The sequence below is a fragment of the Spermophilus citellus genome, assembly GCF_964194105.1.
Source record: "Spermophilus citellus genome assembly, chromosome: 6".
NCBI lineage: Eukaryota > Metazoa > Chordata > Mammalia > Rodentia > Sciuridae > Spermophilus > Spermophilus citellus.
In genome coordinates this window covers 139,637,244-139,657,821 of record NC_138187.1, presented here as the reverse complement: position 1 = coordinate 139,657,821, position 20,578 = coordinate 139,637,244, and the positions used below count along the sequence as shown (strand labels likewise).

The window sequence follows — 20,578 nt, the reverse complement described above, 5'->3', positions numbered from 1 at the left end:
TTTAGATTATATTTATTTCTGTACTTGTTGAATTTAAAGTCATAAATTGTCTTTTTTCCCTTTGTATCAACCAAGCAACTCCAATTGCTTGTGAATATCAATTATTATTGATACAAAACACAATTTGTTAGAGAGTGAAGTGGTAAAATCATTCTCAATTTTTTAAATAGAGAAATTTGAATATTATTGTATAGATTTGTTTTCAATTAGTGGTTTCAAAACTTGCCTACAACTATTCCTAGACCATTCAACATTTTTCCCATTGTACTACTTCACTTAGCTTCCATGTTAGTTCTCTGATTACTAAATCAATATATTTGAGCTTTTAATTTCTACAGATGCTGAAAGTCTAAATTGTAAACATGTTCTGTTAATAAGAGAATCTTGTATATTCAATTAACAGATAACAAAAGGTTTGGTAAAATAACTTCAGTCAAACAATATTCTTAATAAAACAGAAATGTTAAATGATCTGTTTTGATGATTACTTATATTCAAGTGATGGTATAGATCTGAGAAGGTAGTTGTATCTAGAATGTATGAGGAATTCTTACTACTCTATAACCAAAAAAAATTAGAAAATGAAAATGGGCAAAGGATATGAAGGTATATCATTATATCTTGATTATGTGGCCAATAAACATAAATCAATGTTCATTACTATTAGTCAACAGACAATGCAAATGAGGACCGCAGAAAGATTTCACACCCATTAGGATGCTCATGATCAAAAAGCAGGTAGTAAGTATTGCTGAGGATGATGAGGAAATTGGAACCATGATAAATTTTGGCAAGAATATTGGAACCGTAATAAATTGCATATTTGGAAAGCATTCTACCAGTTCCTAAAAGAGTATAAAGAGAATGACCACAGACTCAGTAATTCCACTCTTAGGCATACATACCTAAGAGAAATGAAAGCATATGTCCAACCAAAAAAAGTTTCACAAATATTAACAGCAACTCAACTGATATTCTTTAACTGATGAATAAAAACTCAAATCTTTGCAGTAGAATAATAATAAATTATAAAATGTAATGAACTATGGATGAATAATACAGACTAACTTTTAAACTATGCCAAGTTGAAGAAGCCCAACTAAACAAAATATAATTAACACATATTATATGATTTCATCTATGTGCAGTGTCCAGAAAAGGCAAATTTATAAGAAACAGAGGATTAGGAATTGCCTAGGACTGAAAGGATTGGGGGGATGAAGGGGAATGGCTAAAGGTTAGGTTTATTTGTGGGATTCTGGAAATAGTGATGATGCTTGAAAAATTCTATGAATATACCAAAAATATTGAGATGCATATTTATTGTGTGAATTATAGTATGGAAATAAATTTAAATAAAGATGCTAAAAAGAAAGTATAGTGTGCCATAGTATTTACTGTGGCACAGATTTGAAATATATTTTCAGGTTAATCTTATCTAAAAGAAGTTCTTAATTATGTGATAACAACGTCTTTGACATCACATTTTTAATAAGGCAAATTTCATTTAAGTATATTGGGGTAAATTTTATTCTAAGGATCCAAAATTCTATTTCAACTTATGTCAATTACAATCTTTTTCACAGCCAAAATTGTGTCAATAAATAACATTTACTAGTAGTTGCAAAGTGTAATTTAACTTCAGTCTATGAGTAATGAGTGTATGAAATATTATCAGTGCGCCTTGTTTTATAGTTGAATGTATGACATTGAAGTTGAACTAGATATTCAGTGTTATATTTTTCTGTAATAAAGATGGTATGGGAAAAATAAGAAATACATGTGATAGGGCTACTATTGTTCAATTAATTGGTGTCAAAATGCTTTTTAGGAATTTATTTAAAATTGCATCAAAATGCAGTGAACTTTTTGCAGAGAAGCAGCAATGTCATCCACAATCCTGTCACAAGCTTTCATTGCACAGATGAAAGTCTTGCAAATATAGAGAATGGAAATGTTCCTATTCAGAATTTTAGAAACTGCTCCTGGGAACCTCATTCCTTCCCAACAGAACAGAAATACAATTAGAGGAAAGATAGAAAAATCCATTTTTAAAATGGGTCTGGGTATTTATTATTTTCATATTAGTAACTTGCTCCATCTACTGTTTAATATCAAGAAAGGGTTTTCCTTGTTCTAGATTTACTTGTATTGGCACTTCATTTAAATAAGTATCAATTAACTTACCAAATTTAATGAGTAATGACCATAAATACAAATTAGAATTTATAAGGAATAAATCAGTATTTTGTGTAAAATACTGTTAGAAATATGAAAATGTGTGAAATGCAATGCAACATTTGTCTCTTAAAATAAGAACAGTGACTGTGATTCCTCTATTTCTTTTGGTCATCCAAGTCAAACTGTATTTTATAAAAATAGCAAAGTAAATAAATAAAAATTTTAAAGTTCAGATGATCTAAATTTCTATGGGCCACCTAGAAATTGCATAAAAACAACTTACTTTACATTAAGTAATTTTATAAAACTATAAAAAATTGTAATAATTTTATAAAAGTATAAAAAATAATAATTAAAACTTTAACATAAAAACATCTGAAGAAAAAAAATTGACTTTGTACTTATATTAGTGTTTGTTACAATCCCTTTTTAAAATTTTACTTGTATAACTCTTACTCTTGAAATAGAGCCATGGCCTTACTCTAGACCTAACAAATCATTTAGAGACTCAGAATTTAATATGCAACAAGTTATCTAAAGAGTACTAAAAAAAAATTCTAATCACTTTCAACTTTCTGTAAATTTGAATCCCTGAACACATTTCTATTAGGTGAAAATAATTCCCACAAACACAAATATAGGTACATATCTCACTATATATGTTGGATTTTTAAAGTTGTAAAACACACAACTGCACTTATATTAGTTTAAATACGTTATCTTAAAGAAAAAAATATACTTACTGCCCTCTAGAGGTATGAACCAGTAGTGTAATAAGTGTAGATGTTGCTGGGCAAATACAGTTTAAAGCTAACATGGCGTATTTAAATTCTTCTTCACAAACAACATGATCTGTTTGAAATAAAATAGGTAAATTAGAATAATTTACCTTGGGAGAGTAATATTTTAAATATGAAAAATAAAACAATAAATAAAATGGCAAAAAGTCTCAATATGAACATAATTGTTTCAGAGATGCTTTTACATGTGCAATTGTGTTTCCCCAGAAATGTTTCCTAAGAGAGTTGTAGAGAGTGGGTTATGTGAATGGGAGGGAGGAGGCCCTGAGAGTATAACCATAATTCTTAATTAAAACTGGCAACTTTTGGTACAGGGCTTAATCTTCTTAAGACTCATGTATACCAAGGAGGTGAGTTAAAACTGTTTGAGGTGCAGTCTGGTAAACGTATCACATAATTTGTAAAGTCTAGTTAGTTCTATTGACTTTATAGCACACAATACAACAGTATTGATTTAAAACCATGATGATTTACCAAATTTATAACTACACAGCATCGGTTTTAGTAGTTTTTAAGAGATGTGATAGATAATTTACCTAGCACAGAAATAATAGATTTTATACTATATAAGCAACTGTAGCATCAATCAATAAAAATTAATGCTAAATTAAATTGAAGGTATGCTTTAATCTCAAGACCTCAAAAGATGATAAGTTCAAGCCAGGAAAGATAATAACTGATAGCTAAAATTCAATGTGACATAAAACAACAGATAATGCTGGAGATGGTGGCATATGGGAGGATGCAGGCTAAATCTATAGGGGATGAGGCCACTCGGCCCAAGTGTATTTTATCATAATGTAATGAGGCTTCAAGATGCCAGATATTTGATTTTCCACAGTATTTCTTATTTTGAAAAACAAAACCAAAAAATAAATCCTCCCTTTCCAAGTGAGCAATTATACCTGGTATTTTAAAAACAGTCACTGTTGAGATTCTAAGAAAAGGCATATCCTAAAGCAGCAGATAATAGTTTTAGCTATTAAGGAATAGAATACTGAAGTTGTTAGCCAGATCTATAAAATGAACACAAGAACCATACAATTCAGGTAGAAACAAAAAAAGTTAATGGGAAATAGTTTAGTAAATGCAATGACTATGTAAATAGTATACTTAGTTTTACTTTTTTTTTTTATAATTTAGCATTTGAAATAGGCCAGTTCATATTTTTATATAACTTTAACTGATTTACTTTAAATATTTTTATCTATTATATTTCATGGAAGAAATTATATACTATAATTACATCTCAGGATTTACACCCTATACTATCAAGGTTCTCGTAATAATCTCAACATCTCTCACTCTTTCTATCCTAATCATTATAATGATCTTCAAGGAAATTTTTAATACTATACAAGTACTTAATACAGGAAAGCCTAGAAGATTCAAAATATAATTTTGAGTTGTGGAGAAGGATACCCAATAGTGCAAAAGAATAGTGCATTTAAACTATCATTTCAATATTTCTAAAAATAATTTTTGAGTGAGTATAGCAAATATGTAAAAAAAATGCAGAATGTTATTAGAGTGGATCCATATGATAGCAATCTATAGGGGATCCATAGATTTCAAACCAAAATGGGAATATATAATATACAAACTGAGAAAAATATGTATATCTGTAATGACACAAATTAGTTTTTTTTTTTTTGTTTTTGTTTTTGTTTTGTTTTGTTTTTGGTACCAAGATTAACCCAGGGCTGCTTAATCACTAAGCCACATTCCCAGCCCTTTTCATTTTTTCCTTTGAGACAAGGTCTTAAGTTGCTTAGGGCCTCACTAAGTTGCTCCTAATAGCTTTGAACTAGCCTACTGTGTTGTTAGGATTATAGACGTGCACTACCATGCCTCGCTACAAAACAGAATTTTTAAAAATCAAACTGTAACAGAACATTTGGAAGGTATGAGTACCAAACACGCAATGCCACAGAAAATTATTAACTTTCCCATACAATAATGCACAAACTGTATCTTTTCCAGCAGAAAAAGATGAAAAAATATGGTGTTTGTGGGATACTTTGAAAATATTCTACCTTAATTTCTTCCTTCAATAGTTAAAAAGAAATATATTCGGTTCTTTCCTTTCCCTTTACTTCAATGAATGTGTGCATCTGAGTGGGGAAAGGGATTGCTGTGGGAAAATCATGATGTGTTGTAGATAGTTTTCAAAAACTCTAATTTATATTTTATTCATATAATCAGTAGAAACTGAAAGGAAGGAAAAAACCTAATAACTATCAGGAAGCCATTTTTGTATTTGCCTACATCTTTTCTCTATAGTTGTGTAAAAGTTTTATGATATGCATCCACTGTTAAAAATAAAAGTACATACATTATCATTAGTGGCAGCAATTTTGTCCACAAACAAATATATGGTTTGTACTGATTTAGAGTAATATACTGAATTATCTAGGAACATAACCATGGTGTAAATAAAGGAATTTTTATGCTGTTTAGCATTGTATGTATGTCAATAATAAATTTAACATATTTGATTACTATATATTACCAGTGTCAGCATTGGTCTTTGATACATTGTAATGGTACAAACTTCTGTCTTTTCACTGTGTTCTCTTGGGTACTTTACTTGAACATTTACATATTGAAAAACATGCTTCTCTGTTATTAATCAATTCCCTCTGATTCTCCTTCATATTATAAACAGAATGTTACATTATCTTAAATTTGTGTGTACAGATAGTTATATTTACTGAGTTTCATTGCAAAACTGTAAAGGAAATGTTACAAAATATTTACTGTAAAAAGGGAACATTGGATCAGATAGAATGAAAACCACTGTCCTAGGTATGAGTTAATATATAATTATTGCAAAATTCCTTGTTAAACAAACAGTAAAATCAGTATTCATTCACTTAAAAAAAATCTATTTAAGCTCCACGGATGGCAAACATGAAGGGAGGACTGCGATAGAATATTGAAATGGATAATAATCTTCATTAGCATATATTACAAAGAGCCCACACTTAATCTCAAAATAGAATTGATTATATCTTTAAAGCTCTCCTTTTAGGTCTAAATATACCCTTCCCTGTGGGACATGTTTTTAATACTAACCAGTAACCTGTATACTGAATTTTAAAAAAAAAAAGGAAAATATCCTTTCAGGCTACATTACCCCTCATTTCTCATCGCCATATAACAGTCAGAGTTTATTAATTCATTAAAGTCATATTTCTCCCTATTTACCCACCCTCTTCCACTCTCACTAGTTCCCATGGGTTTCTAATCCTTGTCAATAATTCCTAAAAACATCAGACTGCACAACATTTTTTTTTCCAAATATTAGGAAAGCTATATGTCTCGCTGATCAAACACAATACAAGTATCTAAGGAGCAACTTGGTCTTAAAAATATATGTATATTTCTGCATTTAGATGTGGGGATATTTGTACTAATTGGAAAAAAAATAAAAAATTAAATAGCTTCTGAACAGTTCAATGGGCAATAACAGTTCAATGGGCAATAGATACAGTGGGCAATAACACTGAAAGGAGGGAATTTATAGAAACATGAATCTAGGGCTTTAAAGAATCATCATCACGGACATCAATATCATCAAATATATGACCAAGCAGTGTTGGAGAAAGTGACAGTGAGCTAGTACTTTTTCAGATATATAAGTTACTTACATTTCCTTTTCTAAGACATTTCAAGTTATGAACCTAAATTTTTATCAAATATTTTTCCAATTAAAAATAGAAGATAGCCAGGCATGGTGGCATACGCTTGTAATCCCAGTGGCCCGAGAGGCTGAGGAAGGAGGATCGCAAATTCAAAACCAGTCTCAGAAAAAGCAACTCAGTGAGACCCTGTCTCTAAATAAAATACAAACTAGGAATGTGGATGTGACTCAGTGGTCGAGTTCCCCCCTGAGTTCAATCTCTGGTATCAAAATAATAATAATAATAATAATAATAATAATAATAATAATAATAATAATGTAATATAAAATTTAGAAATTATATGGATGCATAAAGCAGAAATATCTTCATGACAGAAAGTGCTATTTCCCCCTACTGTACAGTTTTTCCTTTGTATGTAGAAACCAAATGTCAATAGATGAGGTAGCTGGAAAGGGCAAGAATTACCAATTTATGTTGACAGCAGCTTGGTGGTTCTAGTGCTATTTAAAGATGATCTAGTAAGAATTAATAACCTTGTAAGCAGAGAGGAGAAGGAAATAGACATTGTTTACTTGCAACCAGAAATCTAATCAGGAGTCCAGAAATCTGGACACTAGCAAAACTAAAAACAGTGAACCAGATTCTAAATAACAGGAGATGACACTTTTTTCAGAGCCTTTATCAGAGGCCTCCCTTTAAGATTTCTCAGCCACAACCAAGCCAGACCTGTAGCCAGGATCAGATTAAGTGCTGTGTTGCCTTCCCACCCAAAACATGTTGTTTAAGATGATGTCAAGGGAACAACTATTACAATCAAGAGGGAGAAGTGAACAACAAAATTTTGGTGGCAACAAAATTCAGATTTCAAGAAAGTTCTTAGAAAACAAATTTGGGCACAGTACTGACACAGAAAGGACTAGAAAAATTCCTTTCCAACTTCATCTTCAGTGGTGGCTCTAGAGAGTAGTGAACAAACAAAGCAGAGTAGGAGATAATAAACACATTTATGATACAGCTTTAGGGGACTCCTGATTCATGTGCCATAGTACATGCTATGGACCAATGATGCCTGTGGGCCTCCCATTCTTCACTTCTCCAAAAACCAATATTTAATTACTGTTATCTTGCTCTACTATTGTATATCCATATGGGGTGGTGATAGTGGGGAACCGCTAGCAACTATACTGATTGTATATATTGTCAGATCATTAGGAGACCCATGTAGATCTGATGGGATTATATGTATATCATGGACATTGAGCCAGACACAGCTTTTGATGATTATTGAAGTATTTTTATAGAGAAGAGATAAATGTTTACAATATAAGTATTTTTTTCAGTTGTGCATCGACTCTTGGGGGGATCAAAGATTGGAACTGGTGCTTGCTTCGGCAGCACATATACTAAAATTGGAACGATACAGAGAAGATTAGCATGGCCCCTGAGCAAGGATGCCACGCAAATTCATGAAGCGTTCCATATTTTTGATCTACACAATGAAAATTATAAACATAGCTAAGAGAAATTAAGGAGGACCAAAAAATTAGAAAGACTTCCCATATTCATGAACTATAAGAATTAATACTGATAAATTGTTTATACTACCCAAATGGTTTAGAGATCCAAAGCAATCAACATCAAAATGATAATAGCAATTTCCAAAAAAGAAACATAGTACATAAAATTCCAAAATCCAAAGAAATTCTGTACAAAACAAATAAAACTGATAAAATCATAATCCATGACCTCAAAACATTATAAAGGTATATTAATCAAAGAGCATGGTACTGACAAAATATTATCACATAGACCAATGGAATAGAATAAAGAATCCAGGAATAAATGCATACATCTGTAGTATGCATTTGTTTATTTTTCTCTTGCTCAAAATATACACTGGCCATAATCTCTTTAATAAATGGTACCTGTAAAACTGGCAAAAAAAAAAAAAGATTGGAACTGTGGCTTAAATTACTATCTTCTCATTTCCATTCTTTCTTCCTTTTAGTAGAAAGGGTTTTTATTTCACCCCACCCCACCACGATTCAGTTGGATGTATAGCCTCTGTTGTAGAAATTGTGCTTCTCAGTTTCCCTTTTAGATAGAGGTGGTCACATGACTAGGAGATGCCTGGTGGACTATGTCTGAAAGTGTGCAACTTCTGAATTAATTTTTGTAGACAAAATCACTTTCCCTAAACTCTCTCCCTTTTTTTTTTCTGGGAATACCACATATGTGGTGGAAGGCAGAAAAAAAAAAAAAAGAAAACAAAAGAAGAAAAAAGATAACTCATTGTCATACATCAAATCCGTCCATTTTTAATGGCTTAAAATTTCCCTCTTTTGTTGAAGAAAGCATTATCAAGCCAAAAGTATATTTGTTTCATCTTGCATTCCCTTCTTATCTTTTAAAGTTTCTATTGGTTTTTATTTCAACCTCTCTTCTCTGCTGCCAGTTGACAACACATAACACATGAGATCAAAAGGTGTCACCATGGGGTGTGCCAGGCCATATACAGGATTTATGATCTCTCTGAGCCTAACTCGCCTTATCTCTGAAATATAATTAACAATGGCACCTACTTTATAAGGTCTTTTTAAAAAACATATGTAGACAATAAGCATAAAATGCTAACCAGAATTTTAAAGTAGTATATATCATCACAATCATGCATTACTTAAAAAATAAAAAAGACAGATTTCAATAAACTCTTGGAATAATGCCAATCATACATTTTAAAAATGCCAGTGGCAAAACAATATAATATTTTTACATTGTTATATAATTAAAACATTTCATTTTGCAAAAATGCTCAATTTTGCATGAATACTCATACAGAGACCTGAATTACTTAATATGTCCAGAAAGTCATCTGTAGGTACTAAAGTTTAGATCTTATGTGTCCTGCAAATATCCATGTGTTCAAGGCATGGTCCCCAGGTTGGCACTCTTGGTACTTTGTAGAACCTATAAGAGGTAGGGCTTAATGGGAGGGCTTTAGGTACTAGGAGCATACTTGTAAGGGGGATTGTAGGACTTAAGTCTCTTCTTTATCTTTTTCGCTTCATGGGCATGAGGAGAGCATTCCCTCCACCCCATATAATATGCAACATAATATGCAACCTCACCCAAAGTAACAGGGCCAGTCCATAATGAATTGAAATCACCAAAATTGTATGATAAATAATTTTCTTTAAAAGTTGATTATCTCAGTTATTTGTTATCATGATGGGAAATTGTCTGTTACAGTAGAATGAACATGAAACTCTTAACAGAAATTACTTCAATGGACAGGAAAAAGTTTGACAGGGATACGAATTTTAATATAGTAGTATTGTGTAAAGATTTTTGGTTTCTTCTTATTATTATTTTCAATTTAAAAGTTTTAAAAACAGTTAAAATTAAAGATATAAATTTATGCATCTGAATCCATTTTTTAAGTCCCTTTTACTTTATGGAAAATAAAATTTATAATTTTAACAAGTCAGAATCACATTTACAAAAGCCTTTATCATATTCACATCCCTGTTCAGGTACCAAGGAAAGTCTTCGTGGCAGTATTTTCTGAGCTTTTCTATGATTTAAAGTGTGACAAGCTTGTTCCACACAGTTGCTAGGTAACAGTTCTTTGGAAAGCAGTAAACACTGGAACATGCACTAAGCCAATCCAGTTCTGGGTTTTGATTTACACACATCAAATACCCTTTAGAAAAGACCTTGTGAAGACAAACACAAACCAGGGTCAATTTCAAAAATTGAACATCATTCATTTTAATTTTATGGGGGAAAGTTTATTACATTGACTAAATGAACAAATTATGTTGTAAAATCTGTCCTATATCTTTGCTTATTAGATTCTGTTTATAAGCATGAGTGGGTTGATTGCTATGAAAATTGACTCTTTTTCCTAATATGAGAACAGATAACAGAGTATGCAAGTCATTTTTATTTTGACCCTTCTGTTTTAATAAAATAACCAAGCATATGTGTGTGCACACATGTATGTATAAGCATAAATATACATTTGCACACCTCAGAGATTTTTGCCAATTGAAGGACTGGTAGGCATTCAACCACTAAATGGCTAAATGTACATGTAAACAAACGTTTAAAAGCTAGTTAATTTCACCAGATCTAACTTTGAAATATATAGAATCCAACAGTTTGAGATGAGCAACTCTATAAAACAGACATTTTGCATCAGTAATATTTTCTGTAGAAAGCATGTTTGTGTTTTCCTAATTGCTCAAATACTTATTTTAATGCTATAATTTTTGATGGATATATTAATTAAATTTTCAAAAAGGGAGACAAATTTCTGCATCCTAGAGCAAAACAGCCTTAATTTCATCATCATTCCTTTCTTTTATATTTCTTAATAAAACATAGCAGTCTTAAGATTTTTGAGAAGTTATTTTCTTCAGAACTCCAATTTCTTGAGTTCTCACCAAAAGCATACTTTCCTTTTAGCCTTTTTTATAACATAGTAAAAACAAGCAATACTTCAGCTTTCATGCTAATTGATACATATGTATGACTGTTTGTATATATACATTATTATATAGATACATATATTATAATCTAACATATATATTATATATTATATATAATCAAACCTCAACAAATATAATAATACATAAAATTAAGCTTCACCAAAAAAGTCCTTTGGTAAATAAAGTTGTAAATAGTTTTCAGATGAGTAATCAAATGTACAGAGAGGTAAAGTAACTTGCCTACATATATTATTATTTCTTTAAATCCAAAGTGCCTTCAAAGAACTCTGCAACAACTACACAACTCCAAAACTGATTAACCAAACACTTAAAATAGATAACATAGTTTAGTGGCTTTTTTTCTCTCCTTAAAGTACTTTGTAGGTTGCTACTTCCTACCAGTTTTACAAATGGCAGCAGCAGTCATTAAATTGCACTGATGATCATGAAAGTACAATCACTAAATTACCCAAACACCCAAGATGCAATGGGAAAGTCTTAGAGAATGTGGGAAAGTTTGCCCTGAAATCAATTTCATTTCTTTTCAGTTACACACACACACACATACACACACACACAAACACAACTGTTGTGAAGTAAAATGATTTGAATGACTGATTTAAAACACTTCCAAAATGTTTAAGAAATTTATTAGTACAAAGTAAATACTGTAGTAAATGGTAAAGAGAAAATAAATACAGATTGTGGAAGGCACAAAAGGACAACTTGCCTGCCTTTGGGGAAGAGAGAAAAAAAAAACCATCACTAAGAATATGCAGTTTAAACTAAGATTTTTAATGATAATTAAGGATAAATTCATAAAAAGGTGAAGAAAGTGTATATAAGGGTAATTTTCTTAAAAATAAAATTGGAGAAGTAGGAGGACATCCAAATGTTTGTGGAAATACATTAACAAAGAAAGATATATTAAGATTCAGGGAATAAAATATTGATAGGGTGTGAGGCAACAGTGTCCAGCACAGAAAGGAAAAGAACTCCTTCAAATAGAATAGAAAAAAGTAGGATGTAATAACAAAAATAAACTCAGGCTGGGAAAGGCGGTTGTGAAGTTTTAAGGAAATTTTCATGCATTGGCTTTGTAAACTTTTGAAAACAGGAAATGAGATAAAAACATGAAACAGTAACTGTAAGAGCAAGGGAATATTTTCAGCTGCCTGAACATACATCTATGGAAACTTGAATCTGACCCATTCTGTGACATAGAAGTTTGGTTGCTTATGCTTGTTGACTTTTAAGCAGGAACTATGGACGGAGGACAGAAAATCAAAATACTGATATGAAGCAAACTGACTCAAATGACAGAGCAGGAATTCTGGTTGTTTAAAGAGGGCAATAAAAGAAAGGAAATTAAGGCATAAAAGGAATCCAGAAAAAAAGATGCTTTAGAGTATTGTTTCTCAAGCAATTTGTGAAGAAGCGCAGTGTTTTAAATTCTTTTTCATTTACAATCCACTACAGATGCATGAAGTTCTACTGTACATGGGTACAGATAAAGACATGTCTCCTTATATGTAATACACTTATGATTTTGATACGAACCAAATTAGGTCACATGCTTTCAAAAAGACAATCCATTGACAATGCCCTTGGATGTCATGGCAAAATGAATGGCTGTATTTAATCAAGTCCCCAGCCAGAAGTCAGTGAAATAAAACTGCTCTTTGCACCACAGTGAAGAGCACCATATGAGAGGTCCTGATGAGGTGGAAGGAGAATGTTTAGATTTAATAAGCAAAAGATTTAAAAGACAGGAGTTTGAGTTTGGACATTGTATGATCTGAATAGTGTCAGTAAGCCTGGAATCATAAGATGGTTACAAGGTCCAGACACACCTTATACTATGTATCTTTCTCATGTTCTCAGGAAGTTTTTAAGCACTAAACCAGAAAATGAAACTGTTGAACCAAGCATTTTGTAAAGATTAAAATATAACACTAGCTTAACACTTGCAGAAATACAACATAAAATGGGGAAATGTGGAAAACGTTGTCCTTTACTTAATTTGAAGGAATATTGAATTTGAAATCAGATGAGTTTTAATCTTTGATCTTTAACCAAGTAAGTCTCTGGACAACTATGTCCATTTTCATATTAGATTTAGTTATCTATGTTATAGAACAATAAATAATGTATAGCTGAGAATACTGTCCCTCAAAAATATCTATTCTTTCTGAATTCTAAATAGATACTTGAAATTTACTAAGAGATAGCAGAACTTAGCAAATTTGTCACTATATACATATACAAAAAAGGATTATGTGAGGTGATGAGAGTGTTGTCTTCTGTTAATCATTTTATAAAATAATTAAATTAAATCATCACATTGTGCTTCTTCAATTTATACAATATCATTTGTTAGTTCTACCACCAACACAAACAACAACAAAAAAAACAACCCTGTAAACAATAAAAACTCTGTTACTTTGGATTTAAATGACCTGGAAAAGTATACATAAAGTCTCATAACAAGTAAAGCTTGTTTCTTCCTTCATAAAATTCAATAAATAGGAATAAGCACTGACATGCGTCCATACCTTTCCCTTAATGAAAGAAGATGCCATGATGTGCAGGATCTTCCCAAAGAAACAATAAAACAAACCCATACTTATGATCGTCAAATATAATCAGTTGTAGTTGGTTTTGGTAGCTTGCTACTACTCTGAACAAAATTTCAACGGGAGCATCCCTTGTACTAAACAGTAAGGACTCACTATTGTTCACTGGTTGTCTCTTAGAAATTGCCCATAACAATCAAGTCTATTTTCCCTATCCCTCAAAAATATCTATTCTTTCTGAATTATAAGATATACAGATGCATTCACAATAAGATAGATATAGGTAGGTAGAGAAATGAGAGACAGATCAACTAAGTATTCACCTAATAGACTGAGTTAAGCAATATACCAAAAATATAGAAGTTCCAGGTTCATGAGGAGACATATACAGTTTAAAATGTATTTCTTAATGCAAAATGAAGATAATTTAATGAGACAACTGACTCAAATGTTTTATCTACTGGTCCATACCTTCTACAGATTACCATTCCTCAATACTACCCACATTTGCTGCTGTCCAGAACTCTTCAACATGATATTCACAACATGTTCCATGAAATAAAATTAATTTGACATATCAGTCATTATCAACACACTAATTTTTACCTTAGGGATAATTCTAGGGGTTGATAAAAAGTTTGTCATAAAAAAGTAACTTTGGGGAAAAATATGAAAAGTCTATTTTGAACTATTAACTGATGAACCCAGATCATTTAAATGCAAGAAGGACACACTGACGCATTTGAAAAAAAAAAATCTATCACTTGAAAACATCGTAATCAAAACCCAAAGATAACTTTCAAATTGGTAAAAATGCAATATATAAAGACAAAATATTAATTATTTAAGATATGAAAGATCCCTATAAATCACAATGAGAAAGGTAATTTCCTCTGTAGAAAAAAAGGAATCAGGGAAATATTTTATATTTCAATGCTCACACAATTAAATAAAAAATAGATACATAAAAATGTACAAATATGTTTATCAAAAACTAAAAATTTAAATGAACTGTTAGAGGCAATACCACAGATATTTAAACAGCACATATTCTTGCAAACAGAATATAGATCCAAGTCCACACTCTACCACTTAGTACAACAACATCCATGCTTTATTTATTTATGCCTCAGTATCTTCATCTAAATATTGGGAAAACAGTTGAATAGGCCTGTAGTTGCTAGTCTCTAAGTTAGTCATTAATGTTGTCCTAACAAGGTACTAAATCCAGTGTCATCCAAGGCTGTGTTCTCCCTCGGATCAATTGCTCTAGGAAAAGCCAGATGCCACATCACGAGGACATTAAGGAAAGATCCACACAAACAGAAATATAGGCTTCTTCCCTATAGTCAGCATAACTTGCCAAGCATGTGAAACTCCTTTTGAAAGTACATTTTAGCCACATCAAGCTTTCAGTTAACAGACCCAACAACATCTTCATTGTATCATAAATATCCTGATTATTACTTCTCCCAAGATCCTGAAACACAGAAACTGGGAGATAATAAATACTTATTGTTTATTCTACAAAGTTTTAAGGTGGCTATGCAGCAATAGATAAATAATACATGCATAATAATCATAAATAATAATATAGGGATTCTGGCCATGGAAATGTATAGGGAAATGTTCCCCTGGTGAGCAAACTCCCGGAGAGTAACAGGCACCCTGTTTCCCACCCTTAGAATGCCCAGCAATGTCTCTTAGGAACTAGTAATATAGAAAATATATTTGCAATGTCTAGCTGGTATGGCAATACCCTGAGAAGCCTCTATGTAAGAGCCTCATCAAGCCTTGACCTTGATTGCAGGCACATAGTTCCTGGGAATAAAGGAACTTTTTTGCTAGATAACAGACAATGGACTTTCTTGAGAACTGCACAAAGTTCCTAACATTGCATATTGCAACTGTGAAATGTAACTTCAGAATAAGCAACCTTACTGATACTCTAAACAATAATGTAGTTATGGTACTAATAATCTAATGTAACCTATTGATATAAATAAAGCTTGGCAGCTTGGCCTCTCAGCCACTCTGCCACCTTCCCTGCCTCTGCACCTTGTCTCTCTGTCTCCTCTTTATTATTTCTTTATAATATATGAATATATATATATATATGTACATATATATGTATACATATTTTTAGATATGTATACATATACCAGAAGGTAGCCAAAAGAATGCAACCTAGGGGCTGGGGTTGTGGCTCAACTGTAGAGCACTCAACTAACATGTGCTGGGTCCTGGGTTCAATCCTCAGCACCACATAAAAATAAATAAATAAAATAAAGGTATTGTGTCCAACTACAACTAAAAAATAAATATTAAAAAAAGAATTTAACCTATAAAAAGAGATTTAAAGGGGGCTGGGGTTGTGGCTCAGTGGTGGAGCCCTTGCCTAGCAGGTGTGGGGCCCTGGGTTAGATCCTGAGCACCACATAAAGATAAATAAATAATGGTATTGTGTCCATCTACAACTTAAAAAAGAATATTTTAAAAAGAGGGGATTTAGAAGAACAATGCATTCAAGTATACTATATGAGCTGGGTGGTGTGGCTCATACCTGTAATTGCAACAGCTCAGGAGGCTGAGGCTGGAGGATCAGAAGTTTAAAGCCAACCTCAGCAACTTAGGGAGCCTTAACCAATTTAGCGAGACTCATCTCAAAATGCAATAAATAAATAAAGTTAAAGTGCTAGGGATGTGTCTCAGTGGTTAAGCACCCCTGAGCTCAATCTCTGGATTAAAAAAAAAAAAAAAAACAAAAAACAAACAAACAACAACAACAACAACAACAAAAACTATGTCAACATCACTTACCCTTATTGCCATACTAGTAACCTTATAGTTCTCATATTAATTTTTATTAAACCAAGGGGCAAAAGTTAAAAGGAATGTTGACCAATTGTGCAAGGGGGAACTTATATATTTCCAGAGAATTAATTGGCACTGTGTATTAAAAAATACACAAGTACATATACAATTAAACCTAGAAATTCCATTAATAACATTAGCCTTAGGGATTTTTTTTAAATAGTACTGCTTTTTAAATTGCTTTATTTTTCATTTCTTATCAGAAACTGAATGAACATTCCCAAGAAGGAAGTAATTATTGGCAGACTCATTAGTTTTAGTCCTTATGATTTACTATGCAGAACAGCTTGCGGGCTTAAATGAGAACTTGGCACCATGAATGTGCACATAATACAATATTAAATGAGATTTGATCGTAAATTATATTGTGAAACAATCTGCTGATTTCATATATTCAAAAATTCATATTAACTTTTATGAATAGAAATGATAATTGACATAATATAACCCCTTCTTGTAGTTAAATAAATAACATACTTAGATAAAACCATTCAGAAACTTGATTATAGCATTAATTATGTTTGGTCATTTGGAATTTTTGGGAAATGTGTGAAAATGAAAAAGATCACTAATGAATTATAAACAACCATCATCATAAACATACCTTCTAACTAGTATTAAATATTCCTTTATAAAAATTACATATAATATTTATATGAGGATTAACAGAAGCATTACCTTATTTTAAGAAATTTTGTTATCTTCTTAATTTCATTTATATTGCTCATCACTCTAATATAACTGCAAATAATTTATAATCAGATAATACTGAATCCCACATTCACTCATTTCATGTACCATTCTCAGATGGGTACATATTTTGTTTCTTTTTACATTTATTCCTACAAATAACAATGATGTCCCTTTATTTAAATTTTATGTACAGCTCATATTATTTCCTCATGAGACATTCATGAATTGTGTTAAGAGATGTTAGCCGATGCCCCCTCCACTGTGGATTTCACAATATGCATTCTTTTACTAAGTTCTACAAGACATACACAAACACCTATGCTCTGTAAAGCCCTTCCTATTATTACCTTCAGAGAGGCATGCTAAGGATTAACATTTTAATGTGATATTCTGCTGGGAAAATCTTCAGTACCATCTCTTATTTATAAGAAAATATCCAGAATTCTACAAGTGCAATATAAACTTTTGGATAATCTTATTTCTGCCTATTTTCCTAGTGCCTAGCTCCTAAAATCTGCTATCTTGTTACAGGCACATTGTAATTTTTCAGTTCCTAGGGATTCATTACACCATCTCCCACAACAGGTTCTTCCTATTTTATGTTCATACCCAGGAATTATTGAAATCTAATTCACCTAAATGGGATTAAATAATTTCTCAATTCACTTATAGCTTACACATCCCCAACATAAAACTGAAACTTCTATTCGTATGGTCTCCTTGTTGCCCTTATTTAAGTAAGCCATCGAGTAAGTTCTTACTTGCTCAACACTATCTTCCCCACTAGAATGTAAGCCATGGGTGGGGGGGGGACCAAGAGAGGACTAATCACTTGTAACACAATTCTTTTAATCTTCACCACACTGTACATATAATGGTATTGTCATTTTACTTAGTGAATAATTTCAGGTTCTTAGTGGCCATTTCATGTCCTATTCTTGTGTGTAAAGTGTTCAATCTACCTATTCAACTCACTACTTTAGATTCTTAATATTGAAATTCTGCAGGTTCTTTATATATACCTGGGTACAAATTTTACCCATATGTTTTCATTGTGACTATTTTAACCCCAGTTAAGGGCTGCCTTTCATTAAATAATCTAGGTAAAGAGCGGTAGGATTAATTTTGATGACGGTTAAATTTTCAGTTTTTTTCTTCTTACTTTTTTGTTCTTGTTATTATTGTTTATAAGTTGAGAAATATTTTCTACCTAATTTTGAGAATATTCCCCTATGTTTTCTTTTAGATATGTTGTAGCCTGTCCTTTAATCTATAGTATATTGTCAACAGCTGTCCATGGACTGTGTGTGGATTGTGTAGCACATAGTACCTCTTGAGAGAATAGGCCTGGCTCTTGGAACTCCCTGTCAAGAGATTAATCACATGATGCAGGTGCACTCCTCTCTCCAGCTCTGCCTAAGATACCACAGAGCACCTGAGATGGGTGTGACTTGTAAACATGTCAATCAATCTGCTGACCACAAGACATCATGAAGTAAGACTCCACCCTTAAAACCGTATCTCCCTCTGATGCTCCCACTATAAAATAAAGGGGTTCTGGGCTCATGCTCTTCTTTCTTTTCCAGTGCTCTTGCCAGTGTGGAAGTTGACCTTAAGGTCTCAGAGCCACCCCTCTCTGGATCTGAAAAACCTATGTCTGTGTTGTGTGATTTTTCGCTGCTTTCTTAGCTTAATGTTGCAGCCAGCTCTTTTAAACCCAGTTCATCTCATCTGTGCAGGTCATAGACGAGAGTATATGACCTATTTCAAGTTAATATTTAGCCTATGTTGTGGAGTAAGGCCTAAAGTATATTATTTTTCCAGATGGATATTCTGTTGATCCACAAATATTTTTAAAAGAACACCAGCACCCTAGGGATTAACTTGACATCTTTGTTGGAAATTTTTGAAAATATATAGCTGAATCTACTTCTGAACTGTATTTTTTTGTTCCATTCATGTTTTTGTCTACCATTATGATAAATCGATGATGTCTTGAATATTCCGACATTAGAGTAAACATTTAAACAGGGTACTATAAATTTTATAACAGGTGTCTTTTTTTCATAGTCATTATATTATCATTTCTTTCCATTTTATATTAATTGTGCAATCATGTTGTCAAATTTTCAAAGAGTCTTGTCTGACTTTTATTGACTCTATAGATTAATTTGGGTAGAATTAACAGGATAACAATATTGAGTCTTCCAATACATAAAAATGGTATGTTCCTCACTGTTTTAAATTTGTTTGAATCATCCTCTTAGTAATGTTTATAGTTCCACTTATACTGCACATATTTTAATAAATTTTCTCCAATAATTTCATATTTTGATGAAATTATAAAGGTAATATAATTTAAATGTTTTAATTATCATTGGATTAAGTAATCCTCATACATTAAATCATCTTCATTAGATTCACTGATATTTATATAGAAATCTTGGTTTGAATTATGAATAAAGACATTTTTACTATTTCCATTCCCATATATATTTTTCATTGATTTATTTATTACAAAGGTTAGGACCCATATGATGGTCAACAGAAGAAGAGGAGACATTTTTTTAATTGTTCTCAATATTAGAGTTAAAAATTCAGTTAGTTCCAATTCTACTTTCAATGTGCACAAGTTTTTGTAAAATATTTATTGACTTTTTAAAACTCAGATACTGCTATTGTATAAAGTGATGCGATCATGTACTTTATTTTCGCCTTAGAGTACAAACATGGTGAATTGTATCTGATGTTTAAATGCGTATGACTTGTGGAGCCACAAAAATAAGCCCCACTTGTTTATAATGTATTTGTCTAAATATGACTGAATTTGATTTGCTATGTTGAACATTTTTGCATCTTGGTTCATAATAAATATCAGTCTGTAAGTTTCTTTAGCCATTATGTTTTTTACCTAATCAAATGAATCTGGGAATATATATATTTTTTTCTATTCTTATATTTTTTGGAAGTAAAGTTAGATTTCTACCTCAATCACTATCCCTTAGAATTTCATGCTTATTGGCTTTTAAAAAATTTTTAATTTGATACTGGCCAATGCGAATCTTACATTACACAATATTGAAAAGTTTTCTTTTTTTTTCAATATCTTTATTTTGTTTATTTATTTTTATGTGGTGCTGAGGATCGAACCCAGGGTCTCCCACGTGTGAGGCGAGCACTCTACCACTGAGCCACAACCCCAGCCCCGAAATTGTTTTCTTTCTCTAAAAATATGGCACTTTATTTTGGGTAAGGTGAATTTGGTACTTCCAAGGCCTTTTATTTAAGATTTGCAAAGCCAGTTTTGGCATACA

At 31.8% G+C, this 20,578-nt stretch overlaps 1 protein-coding gene across 2 annotated transcripts in view; it reads right to left on the bottom strand.

Moving 5' to 3' along the window:
- The window catches only part of KCNT2 (potassium sodium-activated channel subfamily T member 2), a 362,366-nt gene that overhangs the window by 129,030 nt on the left and 212,758 nt on the right, over positions 1-20,578 (bottom strand). For both annotated transcript variants that reach the window (XM_081298140.1, XM_081298141.1), the window contains exon 14: positions 2,925-3,033. In XM_081298140.1, the coding sequence (XP_081154266.1) occupies positions 2,925-3,033 (109 nt within the window). The remainder of the gene's footprint in view (positions 1-2,924; positions 3,034-20,578) is intronic.